Consider the following 23,856-nt stretch of genomic DNA (forward strand, 5'->3'; position numbering starts at 1 on the left):
TACACAACTTACTTTGCCTGCAAACTTGGATATGTAACTTTATTCTTTCATTCAAGTCATTTACATATGATGAAAAGCAGAGACCCCAATACAGATCCCCGGAGAACACTACTTGTCACATCTTGCCGATCAGAGAATGAACCCTCTATCCATTCTGTCTACTCCTGCTTAACTAATTATTGACCTATGTCACACAGTTACCTCCGAATCCATGCACTCATTTTTTGCTAATCACCTTATGTTTTATGGAAGCTCCAGACAACATCCATAGATGCTCCTATTCACCATGCTAATGATTTCCCAAAGAAATCAACTAGATTAGTCAGATGTGACCAATCCATACAGAGTCTTTGATCAGCTGATACTCTTCCAAGTGTTCAGTTCCAGTAACTTCCCAGGTTGATATTAAATTAAATAGCTGTATAAAATCATGTGTTGCTGTAGAGTTTAGCACTCAATTCTTGGGGAATCGAGACTAGAGTCACGTCCTTACATGTTCCGTTGTCTTGGTGTGCTATAGTACTCGAAGAGTAACTACTGATCTTATTCACTGGCTGTAGCTCCTTTATAGCCCAGTCAGTCACAAAATTAGTAACACTGCTTTGTTTTGTGATGTGGTTGTGAATTTTATTTGCCTTTTTAATGTGAACATGTTGTTTTGAATGAACCACCTTCTTCCCCCCCCCCCCCCCCCCCCCCCCACCATTGCTGCAAGTATCAAACTTTTTTACATATGGCTCTATAGAGTTTTTATCTCCATTACTAGGTCCAGGATTCCATTATGTATTGATCACTCCTTTTGAAGAACTTCCTGCTACTTGTCCTAAATTTGCCCTTTACTTGTTTGAGCCTTTGTTCTAAGTGTTCAATTTAGCTTATTTTACAAATTTACCTTTTTTCCTATATAGTTAACTCTACTACCTCCTAGGTTTGCCTCAAGTGCCTCCTTTCACAGCCAAGTTTCTCCCCTCACCATGTAACTTGTGCCTTTTTAACAATGGGATCAGCCTTGTCTCATTGGCCAGAAGTACTTCAGTCTGACCAAAAGATTGAACAGCTTGATTTTCCTCTGACTTGCATTATTTTGGCTATGTAGTTCAACGTTCCATTGGCTTTGATTGCTGCTTTGCATTGGTTCGACTTGTGCAGTGTCATGATGTTTCTGCTAAGATACCTAGGTCTCTTAACTTTATCCTTAGCTATTTTGACAGTTCATAGTTAATGCTGCACATTTTTTGTACTGTACTTTGCACTAAATTCAATCTGCCCACTTGTACTTTTTGCATTGAGTTTCTGAATCCAAATCATTGTAAATTAGACACAGTGGCACCCTACTTTTCACTTGTTCTCTGGATGTGGATGACATTGGCAAAGCTACATCTATAGCACATTCCTAGTTGATCTGAGGATGGTGGAGGGCTGTCTTAAACTGATGCGGTCCTTGTGCTGATGGTATCTGGTATGACCAAGTTGAGATGGTGTATGCCTTGGAGGTGACAGTCTTCCCAAGATCTTGTTGCTAGGGGATGTTGTCAGAATAAGCTTGGGTGAGTTGCTGCAGTGCACCTTATGGATAATAGTACATATATACTGATAGTGGTGGAGGGGTAGATATTTGAGCCCAGGAATGTTGATCAAACAGATGTCTATCACAGATGGTTTTGTGTTTCTTGTGTTGCAACTTTACCCATCTTGGAGAGTACTTTGGCATGCTCCCATTGAGCCTTGTAGATGGTAGAGATGCTTTGAGGGATCAGGAGGTGAGTCAGTTGTCAACATACCTAGCCTCTGGCCTGTGGCTGGTCCAGTTAAGTTTCTGGTGACCCATGATGTTTGTAAGGGACTTGGCAGGTGTGTTGCAAATGAAGATCAGGGGTTCAGATAATTGATTCCATTATTTTTCATAGAATTGAAGACTAATAGATCTATGCTCACCCTTTTGAATCTGAGCATCACAGCCTGTTTTAACTTCATTGGTGCCATCCCAGTGATTCCCTTATTGTTAATACTTCACAAATCATCTCCTTAGTCTTGCTTAGTGCAGTTAAATGACATCTATCCCTGGGGATTTGTTTAAAGCCTTTTATACTGGGACTTCAGTTGCATCTGTATCATTAATTAATTTTGTTCTATTTGGGGAGGTCATGTTCGTTACTTGGGTAAAGTAAATAGTCCGAATAATCAATATCTTGTGCTTATGCCCTATTTTAGGCCTTTGCCTCTTGCAGCTAAGAACTGAAGCAATTTCATACCTTTTTTTCTAGATCGCTGGTTGCTTTTTTGATAGTAATCCTAATAAAAGTACAAGTGCCAGTAATTTCCATCTGGCTTTACATACTTTGTAATAACCTAGCCCTCTCCAAAGAGATAAGCTAAGCAACTGCCAACCTACAGAAACTCCAACATAGTTCGCTTCTAATTGACCTCAGGATCTACTTAAGACTACAATGTAGTACCCGAGCAGTAGCCTTTGATGGGCCAGGTTAATGCCAACACTTGCTGAGCAAAGCCATGGGAGATCTGCTAGTTTTAATTTGAAACTAGTTTTCTAATTCCCTACCAATTTTTGATTTTAATCAAACAATGTAATTGATGTAATACATTGCTAAACAAACTTTATCCAGGTTCCTACCAATGAAGTGATTCCTCAATGACCATCTGACTTATTTGTGAGCTGATTTTTTAAAAAAAAGTATTCTGTTTTTTCCTTGCTAATTTTTTGTTTTGGCTAGGAAAGGTATTGAAAATAGACTTCTGGCAGTTATAATGGCTTCTGGAAACCCCTTTACTCCCTCTGTCATTGCCATCTAAATATGGCACACTTACCAAGATAACTGATTGTTGATTTGCAGTGTTAATAGATTTGTGCAGGAATTGGTTTGATCTTGCATTTTCTTGTTCAAGTTCAGGCTTCTTCACTGACTTGACAGAAATCTGAGATTGCTTTAATTTAATTTTAGCTGTTAAAATCACATTTATATACACAAGTTTTTACATTTAGATCTTTTGGAGCAATTGATTTTCACTGTAATGAGCACAGTGAAAATCAACTGTGTGTGTGGTGTAATACAATCAAATTGCTTATTTTGGTGTTTGAAAGAACCAGAAAACTCCTCTTGGCCTACCATGGGGATAAAAAGCCATATTAGTGTTGTTTCTTTTTAGAATGCCATTGGTTTAGTCTTTGAATCCTTGTGCTTTTTCTCCCCAGGGTTACTATAAAGTCCTAGGCAAAGGTAGACTACCTAAACAGCCAGTCATTGTCAAGGCCAAGTTCTTCAGCAGGAAAGCTGAAGAGAAAATCAAAGAAGTTGGTGGAGCCTGTGTATTGATGGCATAAATTCTATGTCTGGTTGTAAGAATAAAATACTGTTGCTTTTAACTGTGTCTAGTTCCTTTTCTTACATTTAAAAAAAAAGTTCAATGGATATTGAAAAGGAGTGAGCCTATTCATGTTGGTGATTTGAGAAGGCATTCTACTGATTTAATGTTATCTCTAGTATCCCTTGGTGACTGATATGGCTGTTTTCTGATATTTCTAGTGCTTTCTAGAAACTTCCCTACAAGAAATCATACTGTGCCAAAAGATTGGCTATTTTCACTTGTATGTTCATGTGCAAGTTAGCCAAAGTTTCCATTAGCCCATATGGAATGTATTGTTAAGTTCACTTGAGTGGGCTGGGAGGAGAATCAGAAGGTGAATTGACCAAGTTGACAAGCTGGAGAGGCAGTGCTGAGCCTGGGTGGCAATACTAGATGCTGGGTAAGGAAAACCTTGCAACTGCACATACATCACTGTATAGATATTCATAGAATCATAGAAGTTACAACATGGAAACAGGCCCTTCGGCCCAACATGTCCATGTCGCCCAGTTTATACCACTAAGCTAGTCCCAATTGCCTGCACTTGGCCCATATCCCTCGATACCCATCTTCCCCATGTAACTGTCCAAATGCTTTTTAAAAGACAAAATTGTACCCGCCTCGACTACTGCCTCTGGCAGCTCGTTCCAGACACTCACCACCCTTTGAGTGAAAAAATTGCCCCTCTGGATCCTTTTGTATCTCTCCCCTCTCACCTTAAATCTGTGCCCCCTCGTTATAGATGCAATCTTGGCACAGTTCCTGTCTCATCCAGACATGGTGTCATAAATGCCATTGACCCAAACTATTCTCTTCCTCTCCACCTAGGATAATCTAGCCCCATCTGTTGGTAACAGTCTTGTTGTTCCCAGCTACCTAATGAGTTACATGCCTCAATGTACTTAACCAAGCTATATTCATGTCAACTGATATTAGCTGAGTGGCTAGGATAGGGAAGAAAATAAACAAGCGAGGCCAGTCCTCAGCTGTACAATGCTGGAGAGGTGTTGGAGGGTGGTGTGGGCACCTATATCAAAGGCATGAGACCTCCAAGAAGGATGAGGAGGGATGATACATCAGTTATTGTCACAGGATGTCATTTGGGGCTATCTCAGTGCTGGTGTATGATCTTATGAGTGGAGATTCAAACATGGAGGTGTAGGAAAGATTGGTGTGGATTTGGGGGACAATAACACAGGCCAGGACTTTTGGAAAGAAGAGGGTTTGGAGATGGGGTTGTAGTTTGCATGAGAGGGATTCATTTACAATATCAGCTTGCATGGGAACCAGGAAGGGAAGTTGGGTGGCCAGCAGGAGGTGGGTCATGAACAAGATGTCTTTGGAGGAGGCATGAGGGGAGATAATAAAATAAGGATTCAAGGGTTGGAAGTTTGACTTAGTAAGCAAGGAGAAGGGAGTTATTGAATCAAAAGGAGCCTATTTGGCCCATTGTATCTATGCCAGCTCTTTGAAAGCTGTCTCATTCCCCATAGCCCTGCAAAATTTCCCCTTCAAGCATTCATTTCCCTTTTGGAAAATTATTGAATCTGCTTCCACCACCTTTTCCGGCTGTGCATGCCAGATTATAAGTTATGTTTTTTTAAAAAAAAATCTTGCCTCTGGATCTTTTGCCAATTACCTTGACTTTGTGTCCTGGTTACTGACCCTTCTGCCACTGGAAAAGGAGAAGCTATCAAAACCCTTCATGATGTTGAACACCTAGTAAATCTCTTTAACCTCTGCTCTGGAACAATCCCCAGCTACACTCGTCGTGTAACTGAAGTCCTGTATCCCTAGTACTATGCTAGTAAATGGTTGTGGCAGATGGTCAACATTAGCTAATACGTGTCACTTTTGCAATGAACTCTGCATTGAAAATTATTAGTTTGATGCATGTAATTCAGCTCATTTAAAAAAAAAATATACTTTCATTTTTTGGGTAAGATTTTCTTTGCTATGCATCAGCTCTGGTGGAGAAGGCAAGCAGTTAATTTGCACCCAGCCATTTGCTTGCTTGGACTTTCACAAGGATAGTTCTCTTTCTTCCCCCCCCCCCCCCCACCAACCCCTGTTTGCTGTAAGGTCCCCTGGTGAGGTTATTAATGCACTGTAGTGAATGACAGCTTAAAAAGTTGCTTTCTAACTTTGGGATGCAGTGGTGCTTTAACTCACTTCACTGCAACCCTTTTTAAAATTGGGATGTTACAAACAGCTGGCATTTTACATGCAAGTTGTTTTGGATGGATTTTCAGGTTTTGGGTGTTAAAACAATACACAGTGGGGCCCATAAGTTAAGGAGACATTAAGCCACCTGGGACGAGATTGTGATTAACAAGTTCCATCACATCTGTAGTATTTCATCCTCACTAGTGTGCCTTTTTTATATATAGGAGAGTGACAACATATTTAGGGACTCCCCCACCACTTGTCTACTGCTTACTAGCTGCCCACAATCAATGTATGTGTTCACCCCTGTGGCTCCCACTGCAGTTGCTCTTGTGTGCGTACCTTCCATATACTTCCTCACCTATCTGCTTCTTTACTGTCTTGGATCTCCAGAAAAACAAATTATCTTTATATAACCAGTACCTGTATGCAAGCAAAAACAGCTGAAGATAGCCAGCAGAGGGACATACTGTAGCCTAAGCCTCTTCTGATAGCCACTATCAAGATTTCCTGCACCTTAGGCTCATCATAACTGGTATCCTGCTGAAGTTCTTGCCTTGCCTTCCCCTCCCTGCTAGCTGCTGAGGCCAGCTTTCAGCATAGAGAAGTTTGGAATCACAGGGAAGTGTGTTTTCTGAGTTAAATATGAATACACTGAAGCATCATGCCACACGGTCAGGCCTCCAAAGATTTATTTCTTTTTTTTAAAAATCACAAAAGCTTCTAACTTTTAGGTTTCAGATAGATAAAGATGTGGGCCAATAACCCAAAGAGCCAGGAGAAAGCAAAGAAAAGGGTTAGGAAGATTGATTTTTCTTTAATTGAATTAAACTAAAAATTTCACAGGGGAGTGATGATCTTTAGTGCTGAAATAGTTTATAAAGTAAGGAACATACCAAGAATTAAAATTAAGTTGTAAAACAAGAAAATTATGTCATAAACAAACAAAAATGTACCTGAGGATAAATCAAGATGGTGAATTGTTGGAGGATCTGAATTTTTCCTGAAAGGAACTGAACATGCTGATTGAGCAGAAAGCCACCAACTGCCAGGTTACATAGTTACAACATAACAAGTTTGCATAGGCAAAACCTAAAAGAAATGAAGACATACAAATTTATAATGGGAAAACATTTACACAAAAATTGTGACAAAATCTTGACAACAGGAAGTCAAGGCTACAGACATGAAGTATGCATAGATGTAAGTTTTTAATATATTACATTAAAAGGTATCAGCCCAAATTTTTCACATACTGTTTTCTATGATTTGGGGGGATTGGTAATTAATTTATTTTAACCAGCAAAGCAAACATCATTATGTAAACCCTGTCCTGCCCTGTCTAGTATTGATGTGGCATAATGTGGCAATCCTGATGGCTAGTTACAGTAATTCAGAAAATCTTAGGGGAGCAAAAAGATTTATAGAGTTGATCCAAAATATTTTTCAGTGGCTGCACCATGTCTGCTCATATGACCAAACTTAAAAACTGTCTTTCTACAGACAATAATACATTGAGTTTCATGATCTGGGCTGTTCAAAGACCTTATGATACAGTACCACTGAAATTGAATCCTGGGCAAGTCAAAGCTTCTCACAGTTTAACATAAGCAAGAAAGGAAGCTATCCTGCTTGACCTTCACCTACACCTGAATGCACAAGTACTGACTCCATCAACCTCCTGGGCTGCTTGATCAGACTGAGGCCAGCGGTGCAAAACCTCAATATTCTCTTCACCCATGTCATTAATGACCTGGATATAAAAATTAAATGTAAGCTTGTCAAATTTGTGAACTGCACTAAAACAGTAACAATGGAAGGGGCAGAGATAACAGCAAAAGATTTACAGAATGATTTAGATAGTTGTGAAACTGTCCGAATTCCCAATATGCACTCCTACCACATGAAGCCCTAGACTAGAGTGCAAATTTTTAAAGCCTACCCTTATAAGTGTACAATGAGTAGGATTGGATTGGTAGGGGGAGATATAGAATGTGGCCTGGGAGTGATGGTTGACCCATCATTTGCAATATCTGGACAATGAGATGAAAGAATTAAAAATGCAAACAATGCTGGGAACTAAGCCACAGCAGTAGAGTACAAGCCTCCAGAGGTTATGGTGCAAGTTTACAATGCATTTGAATATTTAATGAAATACCATTTTGAATATGAGAATTTAGAGACATTCCTTAACATCAGTGTTGGATAAATATTTCAATTAAGCAACTGGTGAGATCCAATTGGAGTTAATTTGTTTGCAAGCTAGACTGTGGAACAGGTGTTGAGCTGCTGAATGCTACTATTTGTAAGGTTGTTTTCAACCATAATTGTTTTTCCTTTCTCATTCAATGCAGAATTATTAAGAACCCTACCAATTTAATCTACAGGCAACATAAGTGAGTTCTCATTTAAAATAGTGTGTTCAGTTCTGATTAACATACCTCAGAAAAAAACTCTGTTGGAGAGAGTGCAGAGAATAGGAACAAGACTGGTCCTGTTTGAAAGAAAGATCAGAGAAGCTTAAGTTCCACAATCTAGAAAAAAGTAAAGGGAGGGATCTAATTGAGGTATGCAAGGTACTAAATGGCGTACGGTAAACACTGAATATTACTTCAAATTAAGTCTGGGATACATAACCAAAAAACAAAAATTTAATTAGTGTAAAATAAGTTTTAAAGTTGTATTAGGGCTTCTGAGTGATTAATGTTTGGCACAATCTCCTTGGTGGGGTAGTAAAGACAAAAAACATTATGGACGTTGAAAATGATACTGGACCCAATGGAAGAGTTGGGGTATTAGAAAGATGAACCTCAACGTGCCGACTGGTCTTCTCTCGTCCCTGATGTGCTTCTGATCTTGAGCTGAGCTTTCTATCTCTTACCTGGTCCCAGAGAATCTCCAGAACAGGCTTCCAGCTGGTGCGGTGGATGCAATTTGCTGAATTCCATCAAGTAAGAGCTAGACCTGTTTTGGGCTGGGGCGGAGATCACCTCATACATAAAGTAAGTACCTGCATAGGATTATCAGGATCAACTAATTTTGAATACCTTGGCTAAGAAAATGAACTTGAACTCATAGAGTTAGTTCTGTCTTTATTATTTTTGTATAACTGAGGAGCAAAGGAAATTGTTCATTCATGTATTTTATGTAAAATAAACCGGTTAAAGTCATGCCATGCCTTGTTAAGAGTGCGTTTCAATTCGCCTTCCATTAAGATGAGAACATCTATGGCGGCATATGCGATATTTCAATAGTTGGTGTACAGAGCAAAGGTTCCGTGTTATGATCTCAATTGTGCAATCATTTAATTATTGGGCAGAAAAAGAAACACTCTCAATGGCAGGGCATGCGAGATCTTATGGGAGTGACTATCTGGCAGAAGAGCACAACAACTTGTGACACTGTCCCTTCCCTCTGGAACTCTCTTCCAAAAAACACTTTGGCTTCATAGCTCACTCCCTCTCCAGTTGTTTTCTAAAGGCCCATTTTTGACTAAGTCTTTGTCCTAAATTCCCTTACTTGCTGCTGAGCGTCAACCTCTCCCTCTTGAAAGTGCTCTGAGATGTCATTTTATGTGAGGTGCGCTCGTTAAGAAAGATAGTGTACTTTGGGAAAAATTTGCAAGGCTATGGGTAAAGGGCAGGGTAGTGGGACTAATTGGATAGTGCCTTTAAAGAGCCAGCATAGGAACAATGGGCCAAACGGCCTCCTTCTGTGCAGTATCATTCTATGATATAAATGTAAGTTGCTGTTTCCAATGAATAACCATTTTCATCAGTTCTCTCTCTGGCCTCTAGGTGGGGTAGTCCACCACAAGGAAAAGCAGACTCATTTTTTTAAAAAATGCAAATTTGGAAATCTGAAATTTAAAACAGAAAATATTGAAAATACACAGGTTATCAGCATCTTCATGTGCATTCCTTGCACTGTCCTTGTACAAACAATGGTTCTGTTGGCCTTGGCTTAGGGATTTTTGTTTAGAACACTTTTTTTTGCATTTGAGAAACACAGATGAAGGGCAAGGTCATAGTAGATTCCACCAAGCATGAAAAGAGTAGTGAAGAAGATGAGGTAAATCAGGAAATTGTGATTTAAATTTAGACTTTAGATTGTAGGAGGAAGGGCAGACTGAGGGAGGAAAGGAGTTGCACAGTTTAGAAGTGAGGGAATAAATTAGAGTAGGTGTCTGGGCGATGAGTCTTGGTTTCAACACAATAATATTTACAATGTTTTCAAACAGATCCTGAAATGTTGATTATATTCCCAACAGATATACAACCACTACCAAATGTGTTTACTTATTTTATTTAAAAAGCAGTACATAGAAATGTGGCGAGGCTTACCCAGTCATGCTCTGTGAGAATGGCAGAGTAGCAAAGGCTTCTGCACAGTTCTCATTACACTCAGCTACAGCAGTGCATTAAATACAGAAAGGAGCCAGTGATTCATTCACCAACTTCTTCTATGGCAGCATGTATTTTCAAGCAACATCAAAAAAGGTACCATATATTTTCAGTGTAACTTTATCACATTTTGTTGACAAAATGCAGAAAGGAAGAACAAAAGAGCAATCTGAACTCTACAGCTATAGCATGAGTAAAACTGATACTTCATTGATTTTCATATAGTTCAGTAACAGGTATTTCCCAGTTGATAGGATCGCACGCATTCTCCATAATCACACCAGCAAAGTAATAAAATCCTTTGCAGACGATAACATCAGTGTTCTTCCCCCACCCCCCACACAAACGATACGTCTTCTGCACATGCTCAGTTGGACCATTCATGCTCCAAGTCATAAGTCACCCTGGCATCACAAGAACCTGTTACAGTCAACTCTTTACAGATATTCAGTACAATGACTGCTAAGTCCAGACAATAAAATACCAATAAACACATAGTAAATATATTTACAATATACAATCCAATCTGCATCAAAGATGAACATGGTTAAGTGTACTTGTTACAGCTTCAGATTCTTCTCAGATACTGTTATAATTCAGCCTTTGAATGAAGATGAAGATTTGGTGAAGATGAAAAAGTTATAATCCATTTTTTTTCAAAATACAAATGGGTTTTACAAAGTTCTTGTGCAAGGTTCCATGGTCCTTGTGACAACAACAAATACAGTACGAATATGACTAACTCTTCTTGTGAAGGAATTTCATTTTATTTCCTGCAAGAAATGTTGAGTCTTATTAGTTTAGTTATTCAGAAAAAAATTCCACTTATTTTTGTTGGAAGGAGAATAAAAAACTTGTTCAGATTAATTTATTTCCCTCCCACTGTGTATGTTGTCCTATGAGATGGCTCATTCCCTGACCATAACAGATGACTTGTTCCCAGTCCTCTTTACAACCAGTTGTTAGGTATTGCACGGGATTCCCTTGGGTTGGGTTGCTCTTCTGATATCCCATCCTGCCTTGAGAAAGTGTCTAATTTCTACTCGGTGCCCATCTGCCCCTCCTTCTGGATGCCTTGGGAGATCAATAACTCACCAGGTGTTCAATCAGCTTTCACCATTCCATGACACATTAATTTGATAACTCAATACCAATATTTAAAAACAATTTCTAACTGAACAGAATCAGGAGGCTAAACAAATTATTTTTTTTTGGAACAAAGTATATTGGGATTGTAAATATAACCCTTAGTGGTGTCTTGAAGTATGCAAAACTTTACCAAATATTGCTCCCTACATAATTTGTAATGGTGTAGCAGTCGTCTTTAAATGCACGTACTTCTCCAACTACTGAATATAAGAAGATTTAGATGGCAGGCATCAGTGATTCAGATTTGGATTTGAGTGATTTGTAGCTTAATAATCTAGGCTTCTGATGAGGCACAATAATTGTGAAAAACAATAGATGCATTATTATTTGCCTTTAGAATTGCATCTGAAAATTCAACTATGAATGCTTGTCTCTAATTAAAATATCACAATTGAATTGAGTCACCAAGGCTGCTGTACCTCCTGGTAGATACTTCCTACCTCAGCCTCAGTCTCGGACGGTTCCTTTCACAAGTGTCCTGTGACAGAACCTGAAAAGTAACTGTACTGTTTTGGTAAACTGGTTTTTGCATTTTGAAGGTAGCTATCCACTTAGATTTGATGAACTATTCCAACCTCCCCTTAAGTTTTTAATTTGGTATTTATGCCAATTTTCTAGTACTACAAGCTTGGAGCGTTATTTTCATTTTAGTCATAAGAGTAATAAAAAAAATCTTAATTTCATTTATGAAGAAAATAGTGGGGGAGGGGGAAGTTGACACCTTTCAAAGAGGCACAGCCTTCATGAAATATGTTTATCACACCATTTACACACACTCACAATCACAATCTAGCAGATAGCCAACACTTGTATTTTTTCTGTCTGAGTTTAAACTGAACATCAATTAAATGGAAGTGCTAGGAATTAATTTTCTCATTCCCACGTAATATGTATGCACTGTTCTTTCCCTCAATAGTTTTTTTGTGGATTTTATACTCATCAAGGTGAGGTGCGTTCCTTTCAGACATCCAGGGGGTGAAATTCAATTTGCGTCCAAAACTGGTGCAAAGTCAGTGGAACGACTGCTTCATGTGCTAGTCTGAGCTAAATTTGGCTTCAGGTTTCATTTAGAATGCTGCGGGTACCCCGCTGCAGTTCGCCGGTTGGGAAGGGCAGGAAACTGGCCAGCTTTCATACTGAGCCAGCCTGCCGGCAGGTTGGTTCTAAAGGTCGGAGATCCTGGGGAGGGGGGACCTCGAATGCATCAGCAAAAAGCTGGAGTTTTTTGTGGGCCCAGAAGGAACACAAAAATCAAACAAGAGTTTTATGTGCGTTTCTCTGAGCAGCCTCCAGCAGTCCCTTTAAGGACTACAGGTTAGGCTGTTCAAGATCTGGTACATCTAGGCAGAGCTTGCGCGGTACAAGCTCCGCCCATTTGTACCTGAATTTTACATTCGGGGTCGGGTCCTACTACCAGTGTAGGACCATGATTTGCATATTTAAGGAACTTAATGCCTGCTTCAGGTGAATGCCCCAGACGACTAAAAGTCACTTGAGCCAATATGGTCTGCGGTGCCCTTCCAGGCAGTTCAGGCATGGCAGAACACGATGCAAAATTTGGAGATCTAACACCAATTTTACGGCAGAAAAATGGGCAGTCATGAGTTGAATTTCTCCCCCATTTCCCCCAAAGTGTCAGCATCACGCACTCCCAGGAATTGCATGTCTTCTGAGTGCAATTGCCAAATTAGGGATAGTTTGTGGTATGGGCTTATGCCTATCAGTAACTACTTTGAGACTGCTCGTACTAATTTCACCTAGGATCCTTACAGCTAGCAGATAGGATGAAGGTATACTCTATCAGTCTGGGCTGGATTTGAACCCAACTTTCAACCCTCTGCACCATAGCTTACTCTATCGGTTGTGGTGGTCTTCCTTTTACTCCACCCCTGTATCCCAACTTGACCTAATCTCTCAGCAGTTCTGAAATCTTGTATAAAAGTGCACTCACCAAGACCTTTCAGAAATTTGTTCACTCCACTCTGTTCTGTGTCTGGCAACTCCTCCAAATATTGCTCAACTCTCTGCTCAAATAGACCTAAGGGGAAGAAAATGAAACACCACTTACGAGGCCTTAAAAGCAGCTCCAATTTAATGCATGCTTCCTATCAACTGCTAAAATAGAGTTTGGCCATTTAAGACTGAGATGAGGAGGAATTTCTTCACTCAGAGGGTTGTGAATCTTTGAAATTCTCTACCCCGGAGGGCTGTGGATGCTGAGTCGTTGAGTATATTCAAGGCTGAGATCGATAGATTTTTGGACTCTAGGGGAATCAAGGGATATGGGGATCGGGCGGGAAAGTGGAGTTGAGGTCAAAGATCAGCCATGATCTGATTGAATGGCGGAGAAGGCTCAAGGGGCTGTATGGCCTACTCCTGCTCCTATTTCTAATGTTCTTAAGCTATTAGAAAATTGAGTTAGTAATGTACACACTGTAGCACGGTTCCTAATGAAAGATTCATTGAACTAAATTACCAGTAAGTTTAGCATGAGATTCACCATATTTCAGTCTGCAATCCCAGAGTGGCTGTAATTACTGCAAAAATAATTAATTTCATGACATTTGGAGACTTAGAAATCAATGTTTAGTGTCATGGATCTATGTCCCCCCTCGTGGGTTTATTGGGGAGAATTATTATCTTCAATTGGTGGACACTAGCAAGCTTTCCCGGTGATAGTACATTCACCAACAGCACACACCTGTAGAGTTCATTGTACAAAAATTGTAGAGAAAGCCGTATCTCAGGAATCCTAACGAATGGTAACATATTGGCAAAAATGCTTTAACCACTTCTTGATGGCATATTGCTGTCACCAACCTTACAATTCAATGGCCAAGATTTCCCCTTTAAGCTTATGTGTAACTAAATTGTAAACCATTTGCTACAAATTGTGCAGAGGAAATCTTCTTCCAATGTTTGCTTCCTTTGATCTCCGATTTTGTTTACTGGAGCAAATACTGAAGCTACCTAGTAACTGAAATGGCAGAGGATGAAACTGTCCTGAATCTTTTGCTTCAGAGATTGTCTGAGTGTGGTTGTTGCAAGCTGGGTGGCCTTACTGAGCTGCCAGCAGCAACAAATGGCAAGGTTTTGTTTTACAAGCATTTCAACAGAAAATACAGCCACCAGGTTTTAAATATTTCCAGCCAAATAAAATATGCCTGAGGGTGAACTCTGCTCACCATTAGCAGCAATGAGGCCAAATCTATGTCTGCTATAACCAGCTCACCACATGGCCAGGTCACTGGAACCTGTTGAAGGCAAAGTCAGTCACAGAAAGGGTAAAGCTGTGGCACTTGCATTGTGCTGGTGAGATATTTGCAGAGAGGGCACAAAGAAAGGCTTCACCTGCCACAAAATGGAAGGTTCATATTCCTCTCCATAAACTATTTGGCACACGGCTTAGGCGTCTGTCTGAAAGCACTTCGCCTGAGACCTATTAGATATTGGCAATTCTTCATGTCCAATCACATCATCCCTATAGAAAAATGAAGAATTCAGTGTTCAGGAGAATCGGGAAGAAAATGATAATTTCGAGATTTGTTTGATCTCTGCTCATTACTAATCAATATTAATTTGAAGCTTAATTTAGGAACTGTTTTTAAAGTTTAATTTCAGAAAGGTTTAGAATTTTCAAATGATCATTGCATATCCTGGTTTGTTTTATGCTTAATTGTGAATTGTGTTTTGATGTATCTGCATGTTGATTTGATATTGCTGTACACTGGTATGAGAGTTGTACCATGCTGGAGCTATTAACAACTTCCTTCACTATGGTTGTTCTAGTCTCTGAAGTGGCGTAAGCATTTTTCTTTTGTCTGCCTTTAAAGTGACTTTGCAATCTTAACCTAGTTCATAGTGGGTTTGAGTTGACAACATCAACTGCCACTAAATTGGCAATCTCCCTTAAGTGGTCGTGCGGGCTTCCACTGTGAAAACTCGCATCAGAATGGCTTAGGATTTATGCCAAGTAGTTTAGGAACTTTTCCTTCTAGACAACTGTTTTCAAATCTGTATGATTGTTATGTGTTAATCACCCTCTGGTCTTCGGAGATCAAAGGAAGCAAAGTTGGATGTTCCTCACCCTTGTCCTGTGGAACACTTCGTTCCCTGGAAGCAAAGTTAAGGAAAAAGGGGCATAAAAAATTGGTTTGCTGAGTTTCAGTGTCTTCTATGTTTCCCCAGGCCATCCGGGGCTTTTCTTGAGGTTGGAGCTCAGACTGTACTGCAGCAGATGCAGGTCCATTAGAGGCATTCAAATAGGCGGGATGTGGCATTCCCAGCCTCTTTCCTCGTTTTCTGTTATGACCCCAGTGCAAGGACACCCAATAAATATGGTGCTGTTGCCTGCCCCCGAACCCCAATAATAGGAACAACAACTTGCATTTATATAGCGCCTTTAATGTAGTAAAACACCCCAACATGCTTCACAGGAGTGTTATCAGACAAAATTTGACATGAAGCCACAGAGGGAGATATTAGGAGAGGTGACCAAAAGCTTGGCCAAAGAAGTAGGTTTTAAGGAGCATCTTAAAGGAGGCGAGAGAGGCGGAGAAGTTTAGGGAGAGAATTCCAGAGCTTAGGACCTTGCCAGAACCCTGCCAATCAGATGCTCCACAGAGGTCGCAGAGGCAAGCAGAAGACTGGACGTGTGCCTCAATTCCTGCTCCTTTTTGCCTGTGCTGGAGTGCCCCGGGTCACGTAAATGGCCTGGGATAGGAAATTGCAGCACTCCCATACCATGGCAGGAGCAGTACATTTCGTGTGCGTTGTTTTTGTCCAGTGTCGGGGTTGGGGGGGGGGGGGGGGCAGGAAATTTGCCCGATAATCATAAAGGGTGTCCCAGCTCAACAGTTTTATTTGTATCACTCGACCACAGCTCATGTGCATCTGGTCTCATGGAGCTCTGCAGGCCCATGCAAATACCCATGTATTAAGAGTTACAGAACCTAGTCCAGGTTCAGCATTATCAGCAGAGTTAGCGCAGTGTTGTGTCTTTTTTGTTATTTTTGTATCTGAAGCGGGAGTGGGAGTTAAAAGTTTTGTAAAAATAATGGAACCTGCTGTACTGTTTCTTGCTACTGTTTATCTATTAGTTTTAATACACCTCTTCCTTGGTTTATAGTCTAAGCCTTGGTCTGATGGACTGTTATTCTTCTGCTATCCAAAGTCTAGGAGATCTTGGGCTTGATTTTGAAAGGGCAGCGGGATGGCAGCGAGGGGGGTGGGTCAATGGCGCGCGGGCAACCCGACTAACAAAATCCTACCATTTCCCACGCGATCGCAAGTTAATACGCGGCTTCTGGGTTAACCGTCCAAAAGCTGCGCAGTGGTCGGACTGCGCACCCGCATGACAGGCTGTCAGCTGCAGGGGCTCTATTTAAAGGGCTGTTGCTCCAAAGACTTTTGCTGCAGCAAACACCAAGAACACACAATGGAGCAGCACAGGGGCAAGGCTGCTCCGAGATGAAATGATGCCTCATGGCAGCAGCTACTGGCCGGAGTGAGGAGCAAAAGGGAAGTATTTTACCGTGCGGATGGAAAGAAGTGCCCTGCCTCTGCTACCAAGAAGGCCTGGCTCTAGGTGACAGAGGTGGTCACCAGCAGCAGCAACATCTCCCACACCTGGTCCAGTGGTCAGCAAAAGTGAGTTCACTTATTGATTCTCCTACATTCTGTGTTGTACATCACCGCACACCCACCCCCACCCCCCAACTCATTCTGCACTGCCAACACTACTGCATCACATCACTCCTCACACCCACTTAAGGCTCATCCTCAACTTACCTGCACTTCCTCACCTCCCCATTAGTCACCCCACCACTACCACTCACCCCAATCCTCATTCAATGTGATGGCTCTATCTTATACTCAACTTCTGATGCATTTCTTTCACGGTCAGCCTCACCCAAAGCAATGCATTCATCAGTTGGCCACTTCACCATCACTCACTCACACGCCTGTACTTTCTCCTCTTCTCGGAGAAGAGAGTGCAAAATGCACGCAAGAAGGCGAGGACTGGAGGCGAGGCCACAACAAATCATCGTCCTCACAGACATGGAGGAGGCAGCCATGGAGATCAGCCGCACCCTCGAGTGCCTGTCTGTCGGGGATGCAGAGACTGGTACCCGAAAAACGTCTGGTGACACAACTTTAACATTCATCGCACACAACATGAATTGATGTTAACAATGCTTGCCATGTTCAACACCTCATTGTGCTCATCGCAACAAGAAACATCTGTGATGTTGCTTAATATTGCCTTCTGTTCTCTTACAGGCCCTTCAACGACCGCAGCGACGGGAGAGGGTGATTCCTCAGAGGAGCTCTCGGCCTCTGAGGGCGTACCATCACATATTAGCGAGCCATCCACCAGTGCAGACACTCTCATCTGGTGGGTCCTAATAGTCAGTTGGGTTGGCACCTGGTGAGTCACCACGCACAAGTAAGCACGAGCAGACACTGGTGGCAAGGTCAGCTGTGGAGAGTCCGTGTCGGTGAGCCCACTCCTCTCCAGGCTCTGTTCAGCTGGACACAGATGCTGAACCCCGGGGGCCATCCTTTAAAAGGAGAGTGATCGAGGGACAGCAGCACAATAGCGGAGAGGATGGAGGAGTCCAACTCCTGCATGAGTGGAATGGTAGCACAGGTACGGGAGAGAATCTCTGAGATACTGTCACAGGGACATGTGCAACTGTTTGAGACACTGTCGCAGGTAAGTGCAGGAATGTCTGCGATGGAGAGAAGGCTAGCTTCTGTTGAGCTTCAAGCATGGTTCACAAATGAGTCCATTCAGGCCCTGACAACAGCTGTTTGGACTCAGGGTGAACAACATTCTGCCGCCTTAAGCAAGCAGACAGAAACTTTAGAAGTGGCCTTCCAAGGCATCACACATATCGCCAAACTTGTCCAACAGGGTGGTAGGAGTGATGTGGGTCTGGCCCTGGAGAGGGATGATGGCGAAAGGGGACATGGAAGTGGGGATGCCACTCAAAGCGCTCCCACATCTTACCTGTTGCCCCCATCTCAACCAGTACCCGCAATGCTGCTGCTGCCTCCTCTCCAGGTGGCCGAATCTGCCCCTGTACAGGTGCAGGTGAAGTAGTCTTTGGAGGGGCCCTCACGGGCTCCAAAACCCAGAGGGCGTAGGCCCAAAGCATCTAAGCAGTCAGGGCATGAACACGAGCAACCTGCCACTACCTCTGCTGCAGCCACAAGGGATGCACCACCTAGAGGTAGTAGGAAGAGAAAGGCAAAGATTTTGTGAGCACGCAGGGTATGTACAAGGGTGTCTGACAGATGCTCAGGTTTTTCATTTATATTTGCTTTATGTTAAAATCACATTAAATATTATCATTCTCACCACTACCGCCATGTCTTGGCCATTCTTGACTGGCTTTTGTGATCGGGCCCTTTCATGAGGTTCACCATGAATGGCGACACTTGATGCCACTCATTGGGTCACATTACCGTGGGTGTATTTGTAGTTGCAGGACTGTTTTGTGCGGGGGTGGGGGGGGGGTGGTGCTGCTGGTGTTGGCGCTGCTGTAAGGTCTGGACTCTTCACACTTTATGATGTTAGGAGAACCGTTCACATATCAGTGACTCCCTGGCCTCACAAGCAGCCAGTAAGCCGCTGCTCCACCCATGGGTTCCTCCTCCTCCTCCTCCTCCACCATGTGGATGGGGCCTCCTCAAGCGACACCCCTCTCTGTTGTGCCATGTTGTGCAGGACACAACACACTACTATAATGCGTCCCACTCTGAGGGGTGCGTATTGAAGCGCTGTCCCAGACCGATCAAGGCAGCTAAATCACATCTTGAGCAGCCCTATAGCATGCTCAATTGTAAACCTGGTGGCGATGTGGCTGTCGTTATATCGACGCTGTCGCTCGGCGATGGGGTTCCTCAGAGGTGTCATGAGCCACGTGCGCAGGGGTATCCCTTGTCCCCGAGGAGCCAGCTCTTAAGGGTGTTCAGTTTGAGGGGGTCCAAAAAGTTGGTAAATATGCATAAACAGAATAATCCTGAGTGTAAACCCAGAATTTTCAGTCTAAATACAAAGATCTCCCAGCCAAAAGTTTGTCTGAAACACCTGAGTGCCCTGCTACAATAACTCACCTTTTATCCCCATCAGTCAAACAGGCGTTTAAATGTCTAACTGTCTGCTGTCCGAAACATGTCTCCTTGAACATGGAGTGTATCCCACAGCTGAGGATGAATTAAAATCGCACCCCTGCCTCAATCTCCACAAATGTAAAGACTTGAACAAGATCAACGATGTCAATAAGTGGTTTAACTATCATCCCGCCTGCTTTAATTGCCGGCGGGACTTCTGGATTCATGAAGCGCACACAGGTAAGTCAGCGGGTTGGAGCCGACTTCCGAACCCGCTTGGGACTTTCCCGGTTTTCGCTGCCCCCTCGCCCTCAATTCCGTTTTAAAATCGGCCTCCATGAGAGAGACTGTGTCATATGCAGGAAGCTAAATGTAATAACAAGGGTTTCCATACAATTCCTGGGCAATACTACAGTACCAGTGGTCATACTTTGGTTAAACGGCAGTAAGGGCTCGCCTATGGGAATGACAAGAAGAGAAATATATCAGTAAAGCCTAAAAATGTACTTCCTTTTTCACAGATTTTTGGAAAACTATGTTTAGTGCCTCAACCAACTCCTCTCTGACCTTCTGTGGTAAATATCATTTATATCTAGTGACTTTTCTACTTTCAGTCCATTAACATTTTAAACACAGTTTCCTTTTGAATATTTATCTCTAGAAGTGGCTCTTTCAAGTACAAGATGGCCCTTTTCAGCTTTAATTGGTCCTACACCTTTTTAAACTATCCCTTTACTTCTTTTGTGCTTATATAAACTTGTACTGTTTCCTTTTGTGTTGACCACCAGTCTTTTATTCATAATTACTCCTTGCATTCCTAACTTTTTTAACTTCCCTTCTATATATTTCTCACAGTTTTCTTCTGTATTATTCTTCCGATATTTATCAATTACCTGTTGGGGCTGGGCAGAGGGAGCATTATTTTAGATCTGACTGTGCTGTACCTGACACAGTGAGTGGGGGAAAAAACTTGTATTTCATTCCTCAGCTTTGACATCCCTCACCTTGTGTGTGGGGGAGAGAACAAGCAAAGCAGGAACAGTTAAATAATGGTGTAGACATAATGAACTATGGCTGAGTGAATGATGTAGTTTACACATAAATAATTTATTTGGGTGTTCTAATGCTTGTGTCGCACTACAGGGAAGCAGAAGATGAATGGTGTAACGAGTAGTGAAAAATCAGTGCCGCAGTTTAATACTGAAAGCAGTTGTCAGTGTGAGGACAATAAAGCTCTGTTTCGTTTGGCAGCTTTCACATGGTGGTATTTGTGCTGGAGTGCCAGAGGAGGAATAATTGCACTTGGAGTTAGAAGCTAAAGCAATCACCTCCTCCCTCTTAAAGCTCCCATTGCTCCACTTCAATTGAAACAAGGCTACTCCAATGCCCCATTCTATTATAGTCAGTGGGTCTGTACTTTATGATTTTTGTAATCTTAAAATACTGCCAACGATTGGTTGAGGCCAATATGTTGCTGCATTATTTTTAAAAGTTCAAGTGCTGTCAAACCTCGTGTGCCATGAATGATGAATTGCCTGTCCATGTATTATTACCACTGCTGTCACAGTGTGGCACTTAAAGTCTGTGCCCCTTCCAACAATTTGTTTTTATACCAATAATTAGCATCAATTGGGTGCATTGTGGCATTAACTGCGTTTAGTGACAGGCAAAATTTTATTAAATTGCACTCTTTTAAATGGCTGAAATTAATCTGTCACCAGTCATTGACTTCATTATCAGGTCTATATTATTGTGTTCTTTGTTATTTTGCTCCTTTTATTTTTAAGTCTTTACAACTATATTAGAAAAGCCACAATGTCCATATGTGCATTTTGCTCCCAGAACAGGACATCCCTGGATATGTCGAAATAAAATTCAGCTGGTTGTACTGTACTGGTTACTGCACAGTGATACCATCTCCATTCTCTGTATAAACCATATGCTGCTCAAGTCATTGGTTTTTTCTTTGAAGGATCAAAAACAAGCATTATGCTGTGACTTGAACACTAAATCTTCTGATAGGCTTTTATGTTTATTATATCATTGCATGTTGTGTGTGGCACTTTCAGGAAAGTAACCAGGGGCTTAAATGTTTTTTAAAACAAAAAAGGGGACAGTGCCTGTTTTTTACTGTAATTAACTACTCACTAACAAAATCATAGGAATGGACAGTTTTAACAGGTGTGATTTGAAAATGCACTTTTGTTAGCAGGTTGTTAATTATGGAAAAAGGCCGACTTTCTCCTGCTTTTCACCAGAAGAAAATTTCACCCCCAAAATTCTAGTTTGACTCGGATAGTCCCACTATTTTTTTATTTTTCCTCCGCCCATTACTAGATTCTCTCAGACTGCGCACAGTGCATTATTCATTTAGCTGTGTTCATTATCTATTTTTATCATATCCATTCTCTCAGAATATCTGTAATGGTGTGACTACAAGAACAACTTGCACTTGTAACATAGCAAAGCATCCCAAAGCGCTTCATAGAAGAGGGAATGAACACCGACCAAGAGGTGTGAAGGTGACTGTAGCTGTGGGTCTAGGAGAAAGGCTTTGGAAGGGGGAAGAGAGCAAAAAGAAGTTGGCGAGGATGGGGTTGATGGGTCTGCAGGACTTACGATTTAAGATGCAAGCAAAGGAGCTTTGGCTGAGTTGGAGTTTGTGCAGGACAGAGCTCAGAACGACACAAAAGACAACCCCATCTCATCAACAATGAAGACGACCAAGTTTGCAGCAGTGGTGTAATGTGTTATTGACACACACCTGGAACAGTGTGATACAGTTCATAGGTAGATGAATACAAAGAGGTGCATGTTGCCCAGTGGGGGTGGCTATGCAAAATGGTACATTAATAAGGTAACTGGAATGGCATGACCTATAGAAAGGGATGTACAGGAGATCATTCTTTGAAACCTCAACTAGTAGAGACAGATAAGCTGTTTTTATGTACTTAGAATGCAATAGTGCATAATGATGGATGTGTGAAATTTAGAAACTGTGAAAATTACGTGTCAATACAATTAGATTTTATCTTCAAAACTTGGTTTGTGTCCAATAAAAGTATTTTGAGTTGTGTGTACTGGTGGTTACAGGTCACTGGGAGTAGGAGCAATTTAAGCTGATGAATTAAGAATATGGCTATATTAAAGCACATCGCATTTCGCACTGAACTTCTAAAGTTTATTGGCACCAGTATGCTAAAAGAGACAACTCTGGAGTGTGTATATTGTGAAGTGTACTGTGATGGTATTAGTGTAGGGCTAAAGACTGTGCCCTTAGCTGCTTCAGCTCTACCTTTTGCCCTGCACTTTCGTAGTTCCCTGTCCTGTATGAATCCAGTAAACATCTGCGACTCCATGAAGACCTCAAGAAACCGCCGGATACTCTTGGAAGCCACTGACTTGCGGAAAGCTTCTCTTTGGAATATTCGTTCAGTCCTCTCATTTTGGGTCAGAAATAAAGAATAATGGCCGATAGTTTCCACAAAGAAGCGAATGAAGGCTTCAGAGACTAGATTGTTCAGTGTGTTGGACTCTGAGGGAAAAGAGATAAAGAAAAAGTTTTAAAGTTTACAAACTTCAATATAGAGGTACTTTTGGGCCTAGTAATTTTGTAATTTTATTTCCTTTCCTGTTTGCACCGTGGGTGGGTCCCACAGCACTGGTGATAGCAGATAAGCAGTTGTTTAAATGTCGTGAACTACAACTTTCTCAATGCCTGGAGAAGATCTGTAATGGTCAAAGAGTGGAGAACAAATGCGTCCATGCCAGACATCAGTGTTTTGGGGGCCTGGTCATTGTTTCAGCATTTGCTGACAAGATTAGCACATGCTGGTTCCCTCTACCACCCTTCCAAGTTCTGCTTCCCGAGTCCAGCTCCTTCTCTCCTTTTGGTGTCACTCCCAGTGTTACTGGCAGAGATTGTGGCCTCTGTGTGCTGTTGGCAGGAGTTCTCACTTACAGTATATTGGGGCCACAATCCTGTCATTTGCCCTGATAACATTAAGAGGAGAGAGGCACCCACTCCAGACTTGAAAGAGCAAGAATGGAGTTGGGTAATTGGATGGGATTGAAGCAGAGGGAATGGGTGGTGAAGGGGAGAGAAATGATCTTATCAAATGGCGGAGCAGGCACGAGGGGCTGAATGGCCTACTCCTGTTCCTATGTGATTGACAACAGAGGGATGGGGAAAATGGATGAGGGAAGGAGCAGAAGCTGGGAATGGTGCTTTGGGAGGAGGAGGATAGGATCTTGGAGTGGTACTTTGGGGTGGAGGAGGATGGAGAGTGCAGCATTAACTAATAAGGAGTGGGGAGAGAAAATGTCAGTCTGAATGGACAGATGGGGAAGAAGAGTGCCAGCGTGCACAATGGGGGTGGAGGAAATCATGCAAGTTTGAACTGTGGAAGTGGAAGAGGAATGGCAACTTAGCTGGTCTGTAGGGAGAGAAGAGTGCCAGGTTGAGGGGGTAGTGGGGGGGGAGGGGGGGAGAGACAGGTAGCAGAGTGCCAGTATAAACGGTGGGGGGGGGGGTTTGGAGAAGAGGTGTGTGTCTGTGACAAGGTGGGGAGTTGGATGGAGTACAGTGTCTCTGTGAAATGAGTCCAGTGGGGGAGGGCTTGATGTGTGAGAGTGACTGCTGAAGTAACCTTTT

The 23,856-nt window shown here is 42.0% G+C and overlaps 2 protein-coding genes and 1 non-coding gene across 6 annotated transcripts in view; 2 read left to right on the forward strand and 1 right to left on the reverse strand.

The window, feature by feature from the left end:
• Positions 1-3,382, forward strand: part of rpl27a (ribosomal protein L27a) — a 290,041-nt gene extending 286,659 nt beyond the window's left edge. For both annotated transcript variants that reach the window (XM_067993942.1, XM_067993940.1), the window contains exon 5: positions 3,212-3,382. In XM_067993942.1, the coding sequence (XP_067850043.1) occupies positions 3,212-3,340 (129 nt within the window). In that variant the 3' untranslated portion in view covers positions 3,341-3,382. The remainder of the gene's footprint in view (positions 1-3,211) is intronic.
• LOC137330639 (small nucleolar RNA SNORA3/SNORA45 family) lies at positions 469-600 on the forward strand. The gene has a single exon (XR_010965071.1). It is a non-coding gene; the product is annotated as a small nucleolar RNA SNORA3/SNORA45 family (small nucleolar RNA).
• Positions 3,383-9,818: 6,436 nt separating the features above from the next.
• dennd2b (DENN domain containing 2B) overlaps positions 9,819-23,856 on the reverse strand; it is a 378,850-nt gene continuing 364,812 nt past the window's right edge. For all 3 annotated transcript variants that reach the window (XM_067993945.1, XM_067993943.1, XM_067993944.1), the window contains exons 18-20: positions 22,498-22,737; positions 13,033-13,119; positions 9,819-10,705 (exon numbers count right to left, since the gene is read on the reverse strand). In XM_067993945.1, the coding sequence (XP_067850046.1) occupies positions 10,671-10,705; positions 13,033-13,119; positions 22,498-22,737 (362 nt within the window). In that variant the 3' untranslated portion in view covers positions 9,819-10,670. The remainder of the gene's footprint in view (positions 10,706-13,032; positions 13,120-22,497; positions 22,738-23,856) is intronic.

The sequence above is a fragment of the Heptranchias perlo genome, chromosome 12 (genome assembly GCF_035084215.1).
Source record: "Heptranchias perlo isolate sHepPer1 chromosome 12, sHepPer1.hap1, whole genome shotgun sequence".
Lineage (NCBI taxonomy): Eukaryota > Metazoa > Chordata > Chondrichthyes > Hexanchiformes > Hexanchidae > Heptranchias > Heptranchias perlo.